Source organism: Citrus sinensis, chromosome 9 (assembly GCF_022201045.2).
Source record: "Citrus sinensis cultivar Valencia sweet orange chromosome 9, DVS_A1.0, whole genome shotgun sequence".
Lineage (NCBI taxonomy): Eukaryota > Viridiplantae > Streptophyta > Magnoliopsida > Sapindales > Rutaceae > Citrus > Citrus sinensis.
In genome coordinates this window covers 24,863,988-24,882,333 of record NC_068564.1, presented here as the reverse complement: position 1 = coordinate 24,882,333, position 18,346 = coordinate 24,863,988, and the positions used below count along the sequence as shown (strand labels likewise).

Sequence of the window (18,346 nt, the reverse complement as noted above, 5' to 3'; positions counted from 1 at the left end):
AGTACAAAATTTTCTGAAAATACATAAGAAACGTCTATAATCAAGGCACAAGCTAGCCGAATATTTTAAGGTTATAGGGACCCAGACCAAAAATGAAAGAGTCCAGGCTTTTGTTGGTCATGAATTCATAAATCAACAATTTCTCCTCTCCCTGAATGCAGCAGCCAAGAAGCTTTACAAGATTTCTGTGCTGTAATTTGGAAAATAGTATAACTTCATTCTTTAACTCTTTCAATCCTTGCTCAGAAATCTTCGAAAGCCTCTTCACAGCAATTTCCTGTCCATCCACTAGCGTGCCCTGCCAAGCCATATATGTGAATTTAGTTACCAAGTAAAATAAGTATTTTTGACTATCAAGTTTCAAGTTTACCTTGTAAACGGGTCCAAAGCCTCCTTGTCCAAGCTTCTTGTTGATTGAAAAGTTATTGGTGGCACTAACAATTGTAGCTAACTCAAACAATGGTAGCTCCAGGTCTATGTTTTGAATCTGATCGTTTTCTGTTTTCTCTGAAATATTGGACAATATTAGCTGAAAGCGCATATGCAGTACGTATACTGGACAAACTACTAACTAGTAACTACAATTTTCATCTTCCTGATGAGAAGGTTCTTTATCTGTAAATTTGTATTAAAGCTATTTTCCAGTCAATATGAAAGTGCAAGTAAATAGAGAACCATAGGTGAAAAAGAGTCGTGTAATGATATAACACTAAATGCAAGTAAGTAAACCTGCTATTCCAACCAAAAATTTACAAGTTTAATTACCTTGCCCCTGATCTAAATGATATGCACTGTTAACTCTTCATCTTGAAACAAACGTACAGTTATTGCTGCATATAAAAACTTATTCTACTTGGTGAAAGATTTTATTGAAGATTTGATACAGAAAAATTGAACTCATATAAATATTGATTGAAAGGAAACGGCTATCATAAAAATGCAAGCAAATGGCTATAAATTTGTGAAGGAAAGTGGAGTGCTATTGTACCTGCTATATTTCTCCTGCGTTTGCGAATCAAGTAGCCAGCTATAAGCACCACAGCTAGCAGAGCAGCACTAGAAATGACTATCACCACTATCTTTGTCGTAGGCTCACCTTTCGCTCCTTGATCAGCGTATTCAGATATAGCAAAGCAAGTCAATAATCATATAGCTAAGAAAAAAGGATTCAAATAGCAGCAAAATTCTATGCATAGAATCTATACCCAGAAACTGCTTTATGCGAAAGAAGCTTCTCAATCAGAACTCAATACTAAATTGCACAATAAAAATGTGGAACTAGTCTAACTGTAGTGGTACTCCTAAGTTCTCATAATGGAATGACATAAATAAGTATACGGATACCTAGCTCTGACGCAGACATTCGAATATACAAGTCCTGCCCACCATCTTGGAAGTATCTGATGTCAATCAGATCACCAAACCACATGGCACAGCCACTGCCTTCTCCTCTGATATCTGAATTTGTGTATGCCATACAAGAAGAGTTGTCTAAGCATTTCTCCCGGCATTCATTGAGATTCATACTTTTGCTGACCCAAGAGGAAGTAGAATCTGGCAATTTCAGATCATTAAATTTGACAAAACCATCACGTCGAGAGTAGTTTAACGGCTTAGTACGTACGCACCCTTGAGACCGTTCCACATAAACCTCTGATTTAGGTTTGAAACCTTTTAAACATTGGCAAACAGGCGATTTGCTAATGCTGCAAATGCCATAGGCACCACAGAGATTGTACGTGTCACACTGATCTCTTGGCAAACTTGTATACAGCTCCCAACTTTGAGTTGCTTTACTCCACACGAATCGTTGACGTAAAGAGAGTGTTTGGTTCACGAGAGTCCTTGAGAAAACAGCTTTATCTACGAGGATGTATGTGTAGTAGAGCTCATCCTCATTAGAGACAAAGCTTGAGTTAAAGATTGGGTTAGGCTTTATTGATGAAGCACTGAATGTGACGCCATTCCATGGGCCAGTCCTATAGAACTTTGTTGATCCCTTCCACATGACTAGCTCAGGATTCCCTTGTCGTTCAATTTTCCAAATAAGGTCTCCAGGAGACGGGTCATTTGAGCTCTTCCATGATGTTAAGCGCCGCTCAAGACCAGTCTTTAAATCCCATCCGACCTTCATTCCTGGTAGCAATGTATCAGAAGGATAATCAAAGCTTTGCCAAAAATAATTTTCAGAATCACCATCTTGTTCACCTCTGAGGATAAGATTTCCTGAATCCAGTAGCTGTAATACCAGAGGAGAACTCACCTCTTTGCTCAAGCTCGCTGACCAAACTATGCCCATGCTCGGGCTTGTTAAAACAGGATTGCCTGTCCTGTTTATCATTAACAAGCCAGAAGAGTCCTTGATGGGTTTGAGGCGGTTTGCAACCCAAACAACTGTTTTAACTGGTATACTTTTGTACAAAATTCCCACATAACGATTCTTGGAACTACCGGGACTGAAGAAACCAAGCTCAAAGCTTCCACCTTTTGATATTAAGGTGTTTCCATCACTAAGAGACTGAGACGAAGTAAGGACATCTGATGCAAATGAGAATTCAGAAAAGATAAGCAGTAACTTGCAACAGATTAACAAGAGCGAAAGTGCATCCATTGGTTTCTACTATTTAGATTTAGATCTCGCTCACAAGTTAAATACATATAAACACCCTAATTAATGATCTATCTTGGAGTGAGGTCCATGCTTATTTAGATTGGAAGTTATATTGACCTTCAGGTCAGTGACTGTAGCCGAATTTGGCTTGTTCCGCCTGCATAGGCTCAAATTCCCTTTCGAAGTAGTTAAATAATGTTGTAAAGTGATGGGACCTTGAAAAACAATGACTTGCACCTGAAACTTCAAGATCGCTATGAACATATGAAGAAGATTATGATAATAAAATCTTGTAGGCAATATTACCCGATCTTTCATTTGACCACGACAGCAATTAGATGCATCGATGCATCAGTAGATATATATTAAAGTGGTTCTTGTGGCAACACAGACTTCGTGGATATCGTAGTTACGTTTGAACAAGAATCAAAATTTTGATTGGAATCTTTCTATCTTACGTTACATGTAGAACCGAGTGAGAACCTCAGAGAGGACTTGGAACACTTTTTTTTTTTAATATAAATCTGTCTATAAATTGCGATCTACAAGTTGCAATCGGTAGTTATTAGTGGGAAATTTTTTGGTGGTCCAATTTCTTTTTGAAAACTTTGAGGTAATTGAGGTCGGTTCTCAGGCCTTAATAGTCATTTCAATATTTATACATTGACTTGACTGGGTCATCATTGCTATTTAGTTACTCTACTGCAAAAACTTGGACCACTAAATTCTTTGTCAATGACGTGAGCTAAATCATAAGTACAGCATATCCTCCAAATAAAGCTGCTTCCATAGCGTCTGTTAACTGACGCTGGTTCGATCTATGGGGCAATCTTGAATGAAGACAAAAATTAATTAGTAATTTTTCTATAAGAGATATCCAAATTTGTTAAATTAAAGGAAGAAAATAAGAAAATATACACTCTAATAATATTTATAAACTTTGTAATGAAATTTACAATAATATCTAAGTATTTATTAAATTTTTATTTACTTTTATTTTAGTAAATTTTAAATATTATATAAATCTTGTCCAGTCCTATGTATCCCCAAACCTAAGACAATATTAATGTAATCTAATTCTGTCCTATTACTAAACACAAGTCAGGAGTAGATATAATCTATTAGGAAATTTTATATGCAGACATTATTACTTTGTAGAACAACTTTTTTTTTATATCACTTATTATGAAATTTTAATCCCACTCAAGATCTTATAAGAAAAAATATCAAACAAATAATAAATAAAAAATAGATCAAAAATAAAACTAATCACACAACACAAGAATTTACGTGAAAAATTTTATGTTGGAGAAAAAACTTGGCCGCCAAGGATGACAAGAGAAAAATCTACTATGTGAAAAATTATTGCAATCATTCTGATATTTTCCTCATACCAAAACCCCAATAACACACAATCTCTCAATAGACCCACCGTTTCTCTCATATTAAAAACTGTCTACTTGAAGAGAAACAAATTGTTGTCTTATGTTATATAAACAAGTTAACCTCATTATATATAGTAATTATTTCTTTTTAGTACAGGAGGAGCACTTAGCAAGGGCTAAGGAAGAACAGAGCGAGTGTAAGAGAACCCGTACATGTCATGAAGCAACCAGTAATTTAAACCAACAGGGGGTGAATCCTGCACATAAAGACCTAAGGGGAGAGAGGTAGCCAAATTTGCAAGGAAGTCAGTAGAGTGATTCGCCTCTCTATACACAGTGGAGACTAACATTCCAATCACGAGTCAGTATTTCTTTAATGGCATGCAGAATTGGAATAGAATCATTAGGAGCGACCCTTTTATTCCAGACAAGCTGGGTTACACATAAGCTATCAACTTCCACTTCTAGATTTCTAATCCCATTTCTCCAAGCGAGAAGTAAGCCTTGATATAAGCCCCAAAGTTCAGCAAGAGTGATAGAACACATCCCTATATTCATACGGAAACCACCACACCACCGACCCTGAGCGTCTCTGATCAAGTCCAAGCTCCCGCCATTTCAGAGCTCTTGCAAGATCCATCCATATTGAGTTTGAACGCAGGTGATGCAGGGGGACTCCAGCTAATCCGCTTTTCAATTTGAGCAACATCAGCTGGTTTGATTGCCAAGTAAACACGCTGAATTTCCGCAACGCGAATAGAGACATCATGGATAATACTTCGACAGCAACTTGTAGAATTAGAGAAAATCACCTTATTTCTCCAATTCCATAATTGCCAAATCATCACACCAAAAGTACATGGCCAGTCATTATTAACATTAAAATTCCAAGTATTTCTAAGGTTGCAGAGAATCCAATCTTGAAGATTAAGAGAAAAGAAACCGATCGTGTTCTCATTGGGTAATAAAGATCTCCAAATTCTAGTTGCCATCTAATAGTCCCTTTAACACATGAAGGGTATCCTCCAGGTGGTAACCACGTATATCACAATTTGAATTTATTGGAATGTGGCATCTAGCAAGTTCTGCTTTAGTCTTTAGCTTATTTTGGATAGCAAGCCACAAAAACATTTTAATTCTTTGTTGACCTTGCCACTTCCAAATAATCTTCCAACCAGGATCATCAAGAGCGGATTATTGTTGAATTAAAGAAAGATAAGCTGATTTGACTATGAAAAGCCCTGTTTTAGAATGTGCCCATCTAATCTCATCCCTGCCACCACTATTTAGAGGGGGTTTAATAGCTGCAATACGAAGGATCACATTATTTGGGAGCAAATTAGCAAAAAGTCCCCAGTTCCAAGAACCATCGCCATTAACACACTCTGAAACCGTGCTATTGATTAACTCCACCGAAAGGGGTTGCTGAACATAAAAAATCGAAGGCTTGTCCTCAAGAGCCCCGCAGTCCCACCAAAAGTTAACTTTTCTACCGTCCCCAAGGTTCTATCTTATCCCCTGAAAAACTTTATTCCAAATAATTCCAATAGCTTTCCATATATAGGAACCAAACTTGGTATTCAAAGATTGTGGCACTACCTGATCTTCAATGCCATATTTCGACCGTAAAACCTTGACCCACATGCTGTCTGATGAGGTGATTAGGCTCCAACCGATTTTAATGAGCAAAGCCTTGTTCATATCATCAATTCTTTTAAGACCCAAGCCTCCCCAAGTCCTAGGCTTGCACACAGTGGCCCATTTAACCATACTCATCTTCTTCATCTCAGCATTTCCGCTCCAAATAAAATGACGACAACACTGATCGATTTGGTCATAAAGTATGGAGCTTGAAGTCTGCATTGTGTAAATCAGAATGGATTGAATAACTGACTGCACAAGTGTGACTCTGCCAACCAAAAAAAGATGAAGGGTATTCCATCCAGTGAGGCGCTGTTGGACTTTATCAAGGACACCCTTTTAGGTGTGTTTGTTAACTCTATTATGTAAAAGGGGAACACCAACATAATTGCCTAGGTTATCAGTCACATAAAAACCAAGCTCAGAAACAATCTCACGCCTATCATCAACTCTAACATTTTAAGAGAAATAAATATTGGTTTTTTCTTTGCTGACTTTTTCACCAGATGCGAGACAGAAAAAATCAAGCACCTCATAAATAACTTGGGCTTGGTGAAAGTAGTATGAGATCATCCGTAAAGAACAAATGAGTGAAGAGGACTCCATTTCCATTCAAACGAACAGGCCACCAACGCCCTTTTTTGACTTCACTATTAATCCCATGACTCAGGCGTTCTACACATAACACAAAAATATAGGGTGATAAGGGGTCCCCTTGACGAATCCCTCTCGAAGGAGTGAAAGAGTCGGTTAACTCTCCATTCCATAATAATTGCATTGTGGGGGAGGTGATGCAATCCATTATAAGACGAATAAATTGTGCAGGTAAGCCCACCTTCGAAAGAGTTTCATGGATGAAGTCCCAGCGGAGCCTGTCGTAAGCTTTTTCCAAATCCACCTCAATCACCATATGCCCTATCTTGCCTGTCTTCTTCCTCATCGAACGAATAATTTCTTGAGCTATAATCACATTCTCAACACTGCTCATAGTACCTCTAATTTACAATTTCTATATGAACATTAGTCTACATTCTATTTTTTTTTTTTTTAACTAAAAAAAGGCTTAGTCAAGTTACGACACAGGAATCATTGTCCCATACATATCATAACAAAGCCAAGGATCAAGACCTACAGGAGGTTCTTGATAAACATGAAATCCGCATTTTTAGCTAAGTAGTCAGCTGCAAAATTGGCCTATCCTGTGAACTTTTAGATCCACAACATGCATTCATTGGATGATCCTCATCATTTTTTATCCAATCATTTATCTTAACTTTCCATTTGGTTGACATATTACTGCTTTTACACTTGATAATGTAGACTGAGGCATGATACCACAAATAGATTCTCTACCGACCCTCCAACCCAGAGACCGTAATTGTATTAGTTGAACATGATTCAGGCATGATCGATGAATAATCTCGTCTGGTAGATTTCCTGTCCGCCAAGTAACCGGGTTGCTTTGGCTGAGGCAACACAGTCTCGCTGCCCAACATCAAAATCACTGAGGGCATGCTTGGCCTGTCCTCTGGATGCTGTTGCACGCATAACAAACCGATGTGGATGCATCGTATCACTTCAGCAAGATTGAATGAGTCTTGAAAACACGAATCGATTAATTGTGAAGGCATGCCTTCGTTCCACAACTTCCATGCCTACAACATATCAAAACTCTTTTATCATCTATAATATATTAGTCCAAACTATGTAAGAAAATATCGTATGCATTTTACTTACATGTCCTATAAGGTTAAGGTTGTTGTCGGAATGATAAAATCCTCTATTTTTCTTTCCACTTACTATCTCCAGCAATAAAATTCCAAAGCTGAAGACATCGGATTTTACTGAGAATTGCCCATCACTAGCGTATTCCGGTGCCATATAACCACTTCAGAGGATCAAAATTATAAATTAATTTTCATTAATCAAGGCAAGTGAATTGTAAAGATCACATGACAAAAAGTACTTACTATGTTCCAACCACTCTGTTTGTGTTTCCTTCTGTCTCGTCTCCACCAAAAGCTCTAGCCAAACCAAAATCTGAAATTTTTGGGTTCATATCTTGATCGAGTAGCACATTACTTGCTTTGAGGTCTCGATGTATAATCCTCAATCTAGAATCTTGATGAAGGTACAGAAGGCCCCTAGCAGTCCCACAAATAATGTGGAAACGCTTGGACCAATCCAATATCATACATCTTTCTTGATCTACAAATTACCACACTAAGGTTAGTGCAAAATTTTCTGAAAATACATAAGAAACGTCTATAATCAAGGCACAAGCTAGCCGAATATTTTAAGGTTTAGAGGGATCCAGACCAAAAATGAAAGAGTCCAGGCTTTTGTTCGGCATGAATTCATAAATCAACAATTTCTCCTCTCCTTGAATGCAGCAGCCAAGAAGCTTTACGAGATTTCTGTGCTGTAATTTGGAAAACAGTATAACCTCATTCTTCAACTCCTTCAATCCTTGCTCAGAAATCTTCGAAAGCCTCTTCACAGCAATTTCCTGTCCATCCACTAGCTTGCCCTGGCAAGACATATATGTGAATTTAGTTACCAATTAAAATAAGTATTTTTGACTAGCAAGTTTCAAGTTTACCTTGTAAACGGGTCCAAAGCCACCTTGTCCAAGCTTCTTGTTGATTGAAAAGTTATTGGTGGCACTAACAATTGTAGCTAACTCAAACAATGGTAGCTCCAGGTCTATGTTTTGAATCTGATCGTTTTCTGTTTTCTCTGAAATATTGGACAATATTAGCTGAAAGCTCATATGCAGTACGTATACTGGACAAAATCACTACAATTTTCATCTTCTTGATGAGAAGGTTCTTTATCTGTAAATTTGTATTAAAGCTATTTTCCAGTCAATATGAAAGTGCAAGTAAATAGAGAACCATAGGTGAAAAAGAAGCGTGTATTAATATAACACTAAATGCAAGTATGTAAAACTGCTATTCCAACCAAAAATTTACAAGTTTAATTACCTTGCCCCTGATCTAAATGATATGCAATGTTAACTCTTCATCTTGAAACAAACGTACAGTTATTGCTGCATATAAAAACTTATTCTACTTGGTGAAAGATTTTATTGAAGATTTGATACAGAAAAATTGGACTCATATAAATATTGATTGAAAGGAAACGGCTATCATAAAAATGCAAGCAAATGGCTATAAATTTGTGAAGGAAAATGGAGTGCTATTATACCTGCTATATTTCTCCTGCGTTTGCGAATCAAGTAGCCAGCTATAAGCAGCACTGCTAGCAGAGCAGCACTAGAAATGACTATCACCACTATCTTTGTCGTAGGCTCACCTTTCGCTTCTTGATCAGCGTATTCAGATATAGCAAAGCAAGTCAATAATCATATAGCTAAGAAAAAAGGATTCAAATAGCAGGAAAATTCCATGCATAGAAGCTATACCCAGAAACTGCTTTATGCGAAAGGAGCTTCTCAATCAGAACTCAATACTAAATTGCACAATAAAAATGTGGAACTAGTCTAACTGGAGTGGTACTCCTAAGTTCTCATAATGGAATGACATAAAGAAGTATACGGATACCTAGCTCTGAAGCAGACATTCGAATATACAAGTCCTGCCCACCATCTTGGAAGTATCTGATGTCAATCAGATCACCAAACCACATGGCACAGCCACTGCCTTCTCCTCTGATATCTGAATTTGTGTATGCCATACAAGAAGAGTTGTCTGAGCATTTCTCCAGGCATTCATTGAGATTCATACTTTTGCTAACCCAAGAGGAAGTAGAATCTGGCAATTTCAGATCATTAAATTTGACAAAACCATCACGTCGAGAGTAGTTTAACGGCTTAGTACGTACGCACCCTTGAGACCGTTCCACATAACCCTCTGATTTAGGTTTGAAACCTATTAAACATTGGCAAATAGGCGATTTGCTAATGCTGCAAATGCCGTAGGCACCACAGAGATTGTAGGTGTCACACTGATCTCTTGGCAAATTTGAATACAGCTCCCAACTTTGAGTTGCTTTACTCCACACGAATCGTTGACGTAAAGAGAGTGTTTGGTTCACAACAGTCCTTGAGAAAACAGCTTTATCTATGAGGTTGAATGTGTAGTAGAGCTCATCCTCATTAAATACAAAGCTGACGTTAAAGATTGAGTTAGGCTTTAGTGATGAAGCACTGAATGTAACGCCATTCCATGGGCCGGTCCTATAGAACTTTGTTGATCCCTTCCACATCACTAGATAGGGATATCCTTGTCGTTCAATTTTCAAAATAAGGTCTCCAGGAGACGGGTCATTTGAGCTCTTCCATGATGTCAAGCGCCGCTCAAGACCTGTCTTTAAATCCCATCCGACCTTCATTCCTGGTAGCAATGTATCAGAAGGATAATCAAAGCTTTGCCAAAAATAATTTTCAGAATCACCATCTTGTTCACCTCTGAGGATAAGATTTCCTGAATCCAGTAGCTGTAATACCAGAGGAGAACTCACCTCTTTGCTCAAGCTCGCTGACCAAACTATGCCCATGCTCGGGCTTGTTAAAACAGGATTGCCTGTCCTGTTTATCATTAACAAGCCAGAAGAGTCCTTGATGGGTTTGAGGCGGTTTGCAACCCAAACAACTGTTTTAACTGGTATACTTTTGTACAAAATTCCCACATAACGATTCTTGGAACTACCGGGACTGAAGAAACCAAGCTCAAAGCTTCCACCTTTTGATATTAAGGTGTTTCCATCACTAAGAGACTGAGACGAAGTAAGGACATCTGATGCAAATGAGAATTCAGAAAAGATAAGCAGTAACTTGCAACAGGTTAACAAGAGCGAAAGTGCATCCATTGGTTTCTACTATTTAGATTTAGATCTCGCTCACAAGTTAAATACATATAAACACCCTAATTAATGATCTATCTTGGCTTATTTAAATTAGTTTATGCTGACCTTCAGGCCAATACCTGCAGCCGAAGTTGGCTTGTTCTGCCTGCATAGGCTCAAATTTCCTTTAGAAGTAATTATTCAATGTTGTGAAGTGATGGGACCTTGAAAAACGATGACCTGTACCTGAAACTTCTATGAACATATGAACAGGATTATTATAATAAAATCTTGGAGGCAAAGCAATATTACACGATCTTTCATTTGACCACGACAGCAACCTATATATATATATATAAAGAAAAGGGAAACCGTCGGTTCATAAGGTAACCAAATCAATGGTTAGAAAATAAGTTTTTGAGAAAGAAAACAGAAAATGGCAACCTAAACACCTGGTAAATGAGACACAGAACAAAATCTTCGATTACAAGTGGAGTCCCACCGAAGATAATGTAAATGTAAGAAAAATAATTTGTCCTCCATTAAAATCGTTCTTGTAGCAACACAGACTTTGTGCACATCGTAGTTATGTTCGGACAAGAATCAAATTTTTTATTGGAATCTTTCTATCTTACATTGCAGACGAAAGTACGTTAAAATGGGGTGTGGTTAGGTTACATACATCACAACTAACAAGTGGTTTCCTAGTGATTCGTTGAATGATATATTTTATGTAATTTAGCAAGGTGCATCAAAATGATACTCCTGAAGGATTGTTAATGTCAGAGCTTGAGGCAGTTGAATTATATTATTGAGTATCACGGGAAAATGATTTGAAGTTTATCTGTTTTTGTATATTTGTTTTGTTTTCCACTAATTATGAGGTACCATGAAAAAGGGTAATTTGCAGTTGTATCCCCTAAGGTTTAGCGTATTTCCACTTGATAGAAATTATCAATGTATCTTCACTTTCCTCCCCTACAGTCTGTATACCGTTTCATTTATCGTTAATGGATGAGGGTAAATTCGTAGAATCGTAGTACACATTTATATTCCAAAAATTAAATTTTAAAAAATAAAATGCTGAGGCTACAAGTTATTATCCAATGCATCTATCGCTACATAATATATCCAGCAGATTTGAGAGTGTTTCTTCTCTTTCATCAAATCTATTCATCACAAAAACAATTCTCCTTCATCTAACCGAAACACAAAAACATATCCACCTCTAAATGCTTTGAAGATAAAGAAATCAACCGTAAGGTGATAATCAAGGGTGACGGCGTCGACTGAGTGCCGCCTGCGGTCGGGGCTAGAGGCGACCGTCGCTCAATAGCGTAGAAGGTTAGTCTTTGAAAAAAAAAAAAAACTCTTTGCATGTTGGAAATCAGTGATTGGGCATTATTTTGTTTTGTTATTTAAAAATGAAAATGGGTTTGTTAATGTGTCGAAGAATATGTTCTGTTGCTGGTGTTGTTTGTGGATTAAAATGAAAATGGGTTTGTTGATGTTTTGATGAAGTTGCTCTGCTGCTGGCGTTGTTTTATCAATTAAAATGAAAATGGGTTTGTTGATGTGTTGAAAATGCTGTCGGGGATTTTTGTTGATTAAATGAAAATGGGTTTGTTGATGATGTGTTGAAGCAGCTGCTGGCATTGTTATTGTGACTTTATTTATCCAATTGATGAAGTTATGAGCTAATAGTTCTGTTTGATCAAGTTTGGGCTCTTAATAGTGGAGTTGATATTCCTAAAAGTGAATTTATGATTATGAGAATATGAAAATTGAATGGCATGGTAGAGGTCAGGATTAATCACCGTCAAATATGTTTCTAGATAAAGGAGCAAGCAGCAATCAATTTGAAAGTTAAAACTTTAGGCATATGTAAGTGCAACTGAATCAATCATCAGTTGTTATCTCGTAAGTTAATACTAGCATATTGCTTAATGGTAAGTGATGCTATTTTATGTGTATCGCTGCCTATCAAAATGTTTATGTTGTAAGTTATCTCCTTTTAGGAAATTGGATGCTTCTGCTAGTTCTCTGGTAAGGGCTATTTAACTAGTTCTAACAGATGCCGTCGTGTGCATTAATTAGCTTAATAGTTTATTGACCCATATCCATGCCTATTCTCCATTTCTCTAGTACTTTAGCTTTATGAATGTGTGAAGTGAACTTTTGTTTTATGTTTCAGGACTTGGGATTAGAAGTGTATAACATTCAATATCTTTATATCAAAGAACTGATATATGGTAATGTTGTGCGACCTGGTCTTTATTAGCTTCTTGATTTGCGAGGACGTTTGACAACCATCTTCTTTGACTATGATTGCCAGCATATAAGCTGCTACATATTGTATCTTAGGAATCACAACAATTTATTATTGCAATATGGTGATTTTGAAACCAAAACTTGGCAGTGTCAAGAAAATAGACCTATGTTTATTTATCTTCCTGTTTTGTATGTCTTTAATAGACTAATATAAGTTATTTTTAGTTTTATGAACTTTTTTCAATTTAGTTATTTCATCTGATCTTTGTTCAGTTGTGGTTTCCTTTAACTGAGCTAATAGTGTTGTTTGGTCAAAGTAAGTTCGGCTTCATAAGCTTCATAGTAGAGTGTAGAATTGGGTACAATTTTGGGTTAGACAAGTCAAAAGTCTTATCAAGTAATTGTGCTGCTTACTGATTTGGTAATTGTTAATATTTCTTGGTATGCTTTGAAACATTAGAAAGCAGAAACCAATTGTCTTAATAATGGAAAATCATAAGAACTTAGTTTATTAAACATGATTAAAAAGTTAGGTTCTTTGTTAATGAGTTTTCTTTCCTTGAATTCTTGGACCTTTTTTTTTTTCATATGATATTTTTGGCATCTTTAGATCTTACTCTACAGAAATTTCAAAAATTGTGCTACTACTATTATTATTATTATTCTGACTATTAGTGCTAGACTGCTAGTATTATGGTGATGATGTCTGCAATGAAAGTGATAGCATGGCAATAAATATAATTGCGACATTACTAAATAAGTTTATTTGTCCTTTTATTTTGTTGACTTTATTGTATGTCATATTATTTCATTTAACTATTTTCTCAGTTCTAGGTGAAAATTTCAGCTTCAAGACCAAGCTAATCATCCAGCAATTCAGTGAAACCGAGACACAGTGGCTCATAAATTGTTGTTGATGATCCAGCCATTCTGGTGCTTGCCAGTCCTAGATGAGAAAACTTTCAACATGGTGCATAAAATTGTTGTTGATTTGCTTGATATATGGTGCGTTTGGGATTGAGGTTGGACAGCTACAGCTCTAAAGTGTTTGGTAAACACTAGTTGCTGTAAACCAAACACTTTAGAGCAGTAGCTTGAGAGCTATATTAATATGATTTTTCACTTGTATAATGGAAAATTTATTATATTTTTAATAATTTTATCAAAATTATTATTTAAAATTCACATTTACTATATATTACTAACTTTTGTTTTATAGTTACAGTTTTTTTTCCACAACAACTATAACTTAGAAGCTACATCATCTCAATTCCAAACACTCCCCTATTTTGACCTTTGTGAATCCATGGTTTGATTCCAATGTTTGAAATTCAATTAAAAGTTGAGCTGTGATTAATTGATGAAAGAGTGTGTATGGCTTGAGAAGCAAGTGAAAGAAATGGGAAATGTGTTTTTTTTTTTTTTTCATCTATCTATTTGTTTATTTTTTGCTTACAAATGTAACAATTTATGGTCATAAGAGGAATAGAGTTGTATTTAATTTATTATTATTATTTTTTAATGATTCAGTAATGTCATTGTTTTGTCAATGGCGTTTTGTCATTTGGCAAGTACTCTACCCTTTGGCGCTAAAGCAGATTACAGCAGTCGAAATAGTAAATTCGGTTCTTGATTTGAGCGCGAGGGGTATCCTTGTCTTTTCATCGGCCAACAAACAGTCAACAGAACAGCCTACAAACGGTAGGGGCTAAATGTTATGCTATTATTTATTCTTTACAATTTCTATTAGTTTTATTAGTTTTGGGGCCAAATGTTATACTGAAGGCGGTTTGAACACGCAATACATTATTTAATTTTTTTTTTTTGGAGCTATTATTTATTTATTTATTATCTCACTACTTCAAGTCTTCAACTATGATGAAGTAACACAAACCACTACATAAATTATTAAAGTGTTTTTGTTGTAGTTTAATTTTTATTATTTTTTTGGTTAGAACGACTAGTCAAATACAGATGTCATGATGATGTCACAGGGGCAAAATATATATATATATATATATCTTTACACAAAATCTAACCCAAAATTATGAATCAACCCAAAAATTTTAAAGCCAAAAGCAATCCCAAACATACCCTTGGAATCCAGAAAATTCAGCAGGTCTTGAAGCCGATTCCATCACAGGGCCCTCAAAAGATTTGGACATTTGAAATTTCTAATAGCTACCAGAGGGGACCGTCACTTTTACAAGAACTTTCCTACGGTAAAGTTTTTGCATTTTAATATTTCTTTAGCCTGTCATCAAGGTTTACAACAACTCATTGCTTGATTAGACAATGTATCTCAAGTAAAACTCACCTCCAGCTCCAGTGTCAAGCTTTTGCCACAGTTTTCCAGACAACAATGTTCTCTATGAGATATCAGTAACTTGGAGCAGAAACATAGATTGCTGATGAGGCACCAATTACAAAAAATTTTAGGCAAAAGATTGATTTTTTAAGCATATGGGGCTGTATAGATAGATCATCTAATTTGGGAGCCCGCATGTTGGGCTTCCACCACTTGAGAACATCCAGGCTTAAACCGAGAAACCCAAGTCCTCTGATCAATCGCTACGTTAGGCTATTCAAAGTTTGGAGAGCCATGATTGATTAAATTTGGTAACCAAATAGTAAAGTCTTGAGACAACTGAGCAAGACTTGATCCCCAACTCTCTTAAATTGGATGGCAATCGGACCAAATTGACAAAAACTTTTGTAGCTGTTGCTAAGTTATCAAGCCAAATTCATATCTACATTCTTAGTATATGCCATAAAACAAGTAAATAGATATTCCAAATGGTTATCTATATTTCTCATTTCCTTCTGCATAAGAAAATTTATTTCATTAAAAAAAAATCTTGAAACATCAATAAAACGAACAAACAAATAAATAAATAAAAGGCCGAAAATCCATGACAACCACTGAACTCTTGTTCTAGAGCTTCTTCAACCAATAACCTTGAAGCATCATCACCTCAGGACTCAATTTAAGCATCAAGACACAAAACTCCATCTGCTTAAGAGCTCTATCACAATCAAAGTCACCTTCTTTCAACATACACTTGAGATCATCATCACTCAAGTCTTGCAAACCCAAAAAGGCTGAGATTTTCTTCGAACTCTCAAAGGTGATGATGGCCCCTTAATGGCTTTATCAGCATCCATTGAAAGATTAGTGTGTTACCAATTATTAGATGCAAAAAATTTAATTGATGATCACAAATTATGTCGGCGTCATGGGATGTCAGTTAGAAAATTTAACAATTTGTTAACATAATGAAAGACAAAATAATTTAAAGATTTATTAATATTTATTGATATGACATCTTTTAATAAGGTTATTCATCTTCCTCCAGATAAATTAGACTAAAAAATATGGATTAGGATCCACTCCAGGATAGATAAGTTGTAACAAAATTATTAAGTTGTAATCCGACTAGTAAAATTAATCGTTGGTACTAGATTCACAAGAGCGTTAAAACTGTGAATAAATCATTCCAAGTTTGAAATATTACTGAAAATGTACTCTTTAAGTTTCAGAAAGTGTCTCATAAGACGTTTCACTAATAGCTTCTCTATCGACCCTCCAACTCTGAGATCGTAATTGTGTTAGTAGAAGATGATTCAAGCATGCTTGATGAAGAATCTGGTTCTGTTGATTTCTTGTTCGCCAAGAAACCAGGTTGCTTTGGCTGAGGCAATACAATCTCACTGCCCAACATCAAGATCACTGATGGCATGCTTGGCCTGTCGTCGGGATGCTGTTGCACACACAATAAGCTAATGTGGACACATCGTATCACTTCAGCGCGATTGCATGATTCTTGATAACAAGCATCGATCAGTTGTAAAGGCATGCCTTCGTTCCACAACTTCCATGCCTAAAAGATATCAAAACTTTTTCATCATTTATGATTTATCAGTTTAAACTAATTTAAGTCAAAATTAAAGTGACATAATTCTTGATTCATTTTCTAAGAAGAGTGTGCATTTTACTTACATGTCCAATAAGGTTAAGGCTGTGGTCTGAATGATAAAATCCTCTATTTTTTTTTCCACTTACTATCTCTAGCAACAAAATGCCAAAGCTGAAGACATCGGATTTTGTTGAGAATAGCCCATCACTAGCATATTCCGGTGCCATATAACCACTTCAAAGAATCAGAAAAAGTTAAATTTTATTAATCAGTGGAAATGAATAATAAAGATGAAAAAACAAGACATACTATGTTCCAACCACTCTGTTTGTGTTTCCTTCTGTCTTGTCTCCACCACAAGTTCTAGCCAAGCCAAAATCTGAAATTTTTGGGTTCATATCATGATCAAGTAACACATTACTTGCTTTGAGATCTCGATGTATAATCCTCAATCTAGAATCTTGATGAAGGTAGAGAAGCCCCCTAGCAGTTCCACATATAATGTGAAAACGCTTGGACCAATCCAATAGCTTACTATTAGTTTGATCTAGAGAGTATCATAACAAAGGTTAGTACAATTTTCAGCTTGAATTCTCTCTTTTTTTTTTATAAAAAAAAATCTGCACTAAATTATAAGAAACGTTTATAATCAAGGGACTAGCTAGCTGAAAATTGTAAGTTTTAGAGGCATCCAGACCAAATATGAAGTAGTCCAGGCTTTTGTTCGGCATGAATTCATAAATCAACAATTTCTCCTCTCCGTGAATGCAGCAGCCAAGAAGCTTTACAAGATTTCTGTGCTGTAATTTGGAGAATAGTATAACTTCATTCTTCAACTCCTTCAATCCTTGATCAGAAATCTTTGAAAGCCTTTTCACAGCAATTTCCTGCCCATCCACAAGTGTGCCCTGGAAAGACATGTGAATTTAATTACCAGGTAAAATAAGTAATTTTGACAAGCAAGTTTCTGTTTACCTTGTATACAGGTCCAAAGCCACCTTCTCCAAGCTTGTTGTTGATTGAAAAGTTATTGGTGGCATTAGAAATTGTAGCTAATTCAAATAGTGGTAGCTCCAGGTCAATGTTTTGATCTTCGTTTTCCTGATCAGTTTCTGTTTTCACAGAAATAATAATGGACAGTACTAACCGAAAGAAACATATGCAGTCCAGATACAGGACTTAATTAAAATGGAAACTTCCATTTTCTTGTTCTTGATGCGAAGGTTCTTCTTTTCCACAAAATTTATTAAAGTTCATTCATTTAACAGTCCCCGTCTAATTGATATGCTCTTTCAATACTATCTACTTGGTAAAGAATTTGATTGAAGAACTCATAATGAAGAAAGCAAAGAAAACTATCGGAACCATTGGTTGAATGAAAACTGCTGCGTAAAAGTTCAAACAAATGGCAATAAATATGTGAAGGCAAAGGGAGTTATTTTACCTGCTATGTTTCTCCTTCGTTTGTGGATCAAATAGCCAGATATAAGCACCACGGCCAACAGAGCAACGGCAGAAATGACTAGCACCACTATCTTTGTCGTAGGCTCGCCTTTCATTCCTTGATTGGCATATTCAGATATAGTAAAGTACGTCAATAATCATAAAGGTAAAGAAAAAAAAAAAAAAACTCAAGTTGCAGCAAAAATTCACTGTTCAAGCAGATAGGAGTACCTCAATATCTGAACTCGTGAACAAATCACACAATAAAA

General features: G+C 36.0%; 1 protein-coding gene and 1 long non-coding RNA gene across 20 annotated transcripts in view; one reads left to right on the top strand and one right to left on the bottom strand.

The window, feature by feature from the left end:
* The window catches only part of LOC102616779 (G-type lectin S-receptor-like serine/threonine-protein kinase SD1-1), a 135,733-nt gene that overhangs the window by 55,187 nt on the left and 62,200 nt on the right, over positions 1-18,346 (bottom strand). For 2 of the 19 annotated variants that reach the window (XM_052433628.1, XM_052433600.1), the window contains 3 exons: positions 7,608-7,729; positions 7,375-7,525; positions 6,644-7,292 (listed from right to left, as the gene is read on the bottom strand). The exons of 7 other annotated variants lie outside the window; for them this stretch is intronic. In XM_052433628.1, the coding sequence (XP_052289588.1) occupies positions 6,987-7,292; positions 7,375-7,525; positions 7,608-7,729 (579 nt within the window). In that variant the 3' untranslated portion in view covers positions 6,644-6,986. Of the gene's footprint in view, positions 1-87; positions 299-370; positions 508-988; positions 1,106-1,344; positions 3,061-6,643; positions 7,293-7,374; positions 7,526-7,607; positions 7,846-16,123; positions 16,599-16,717; positions 16,869-16,943; positions 17,182-17,331; positions 17,543-17,609; positions 17,747-18,078; positions 18,196-18,346 lie in introns of those variants that run through there. 10 more of the 19 variants (XM_052433622.1, XM_052433623.1, XM_006475185.4 and 7 more) reach the window with 10 other exon arrangements.
* LOC127899746 (uncharacterized) lies at positions 11,500-13,913 on the top strand. The gene is made up of 2 exons (XR_008051704.1): positions 11,500-11,790; positions 13,546-13,913. It is a non-coding gene; the product is annotated as an uncharacterized LOC127899746 (long non-coding RNA).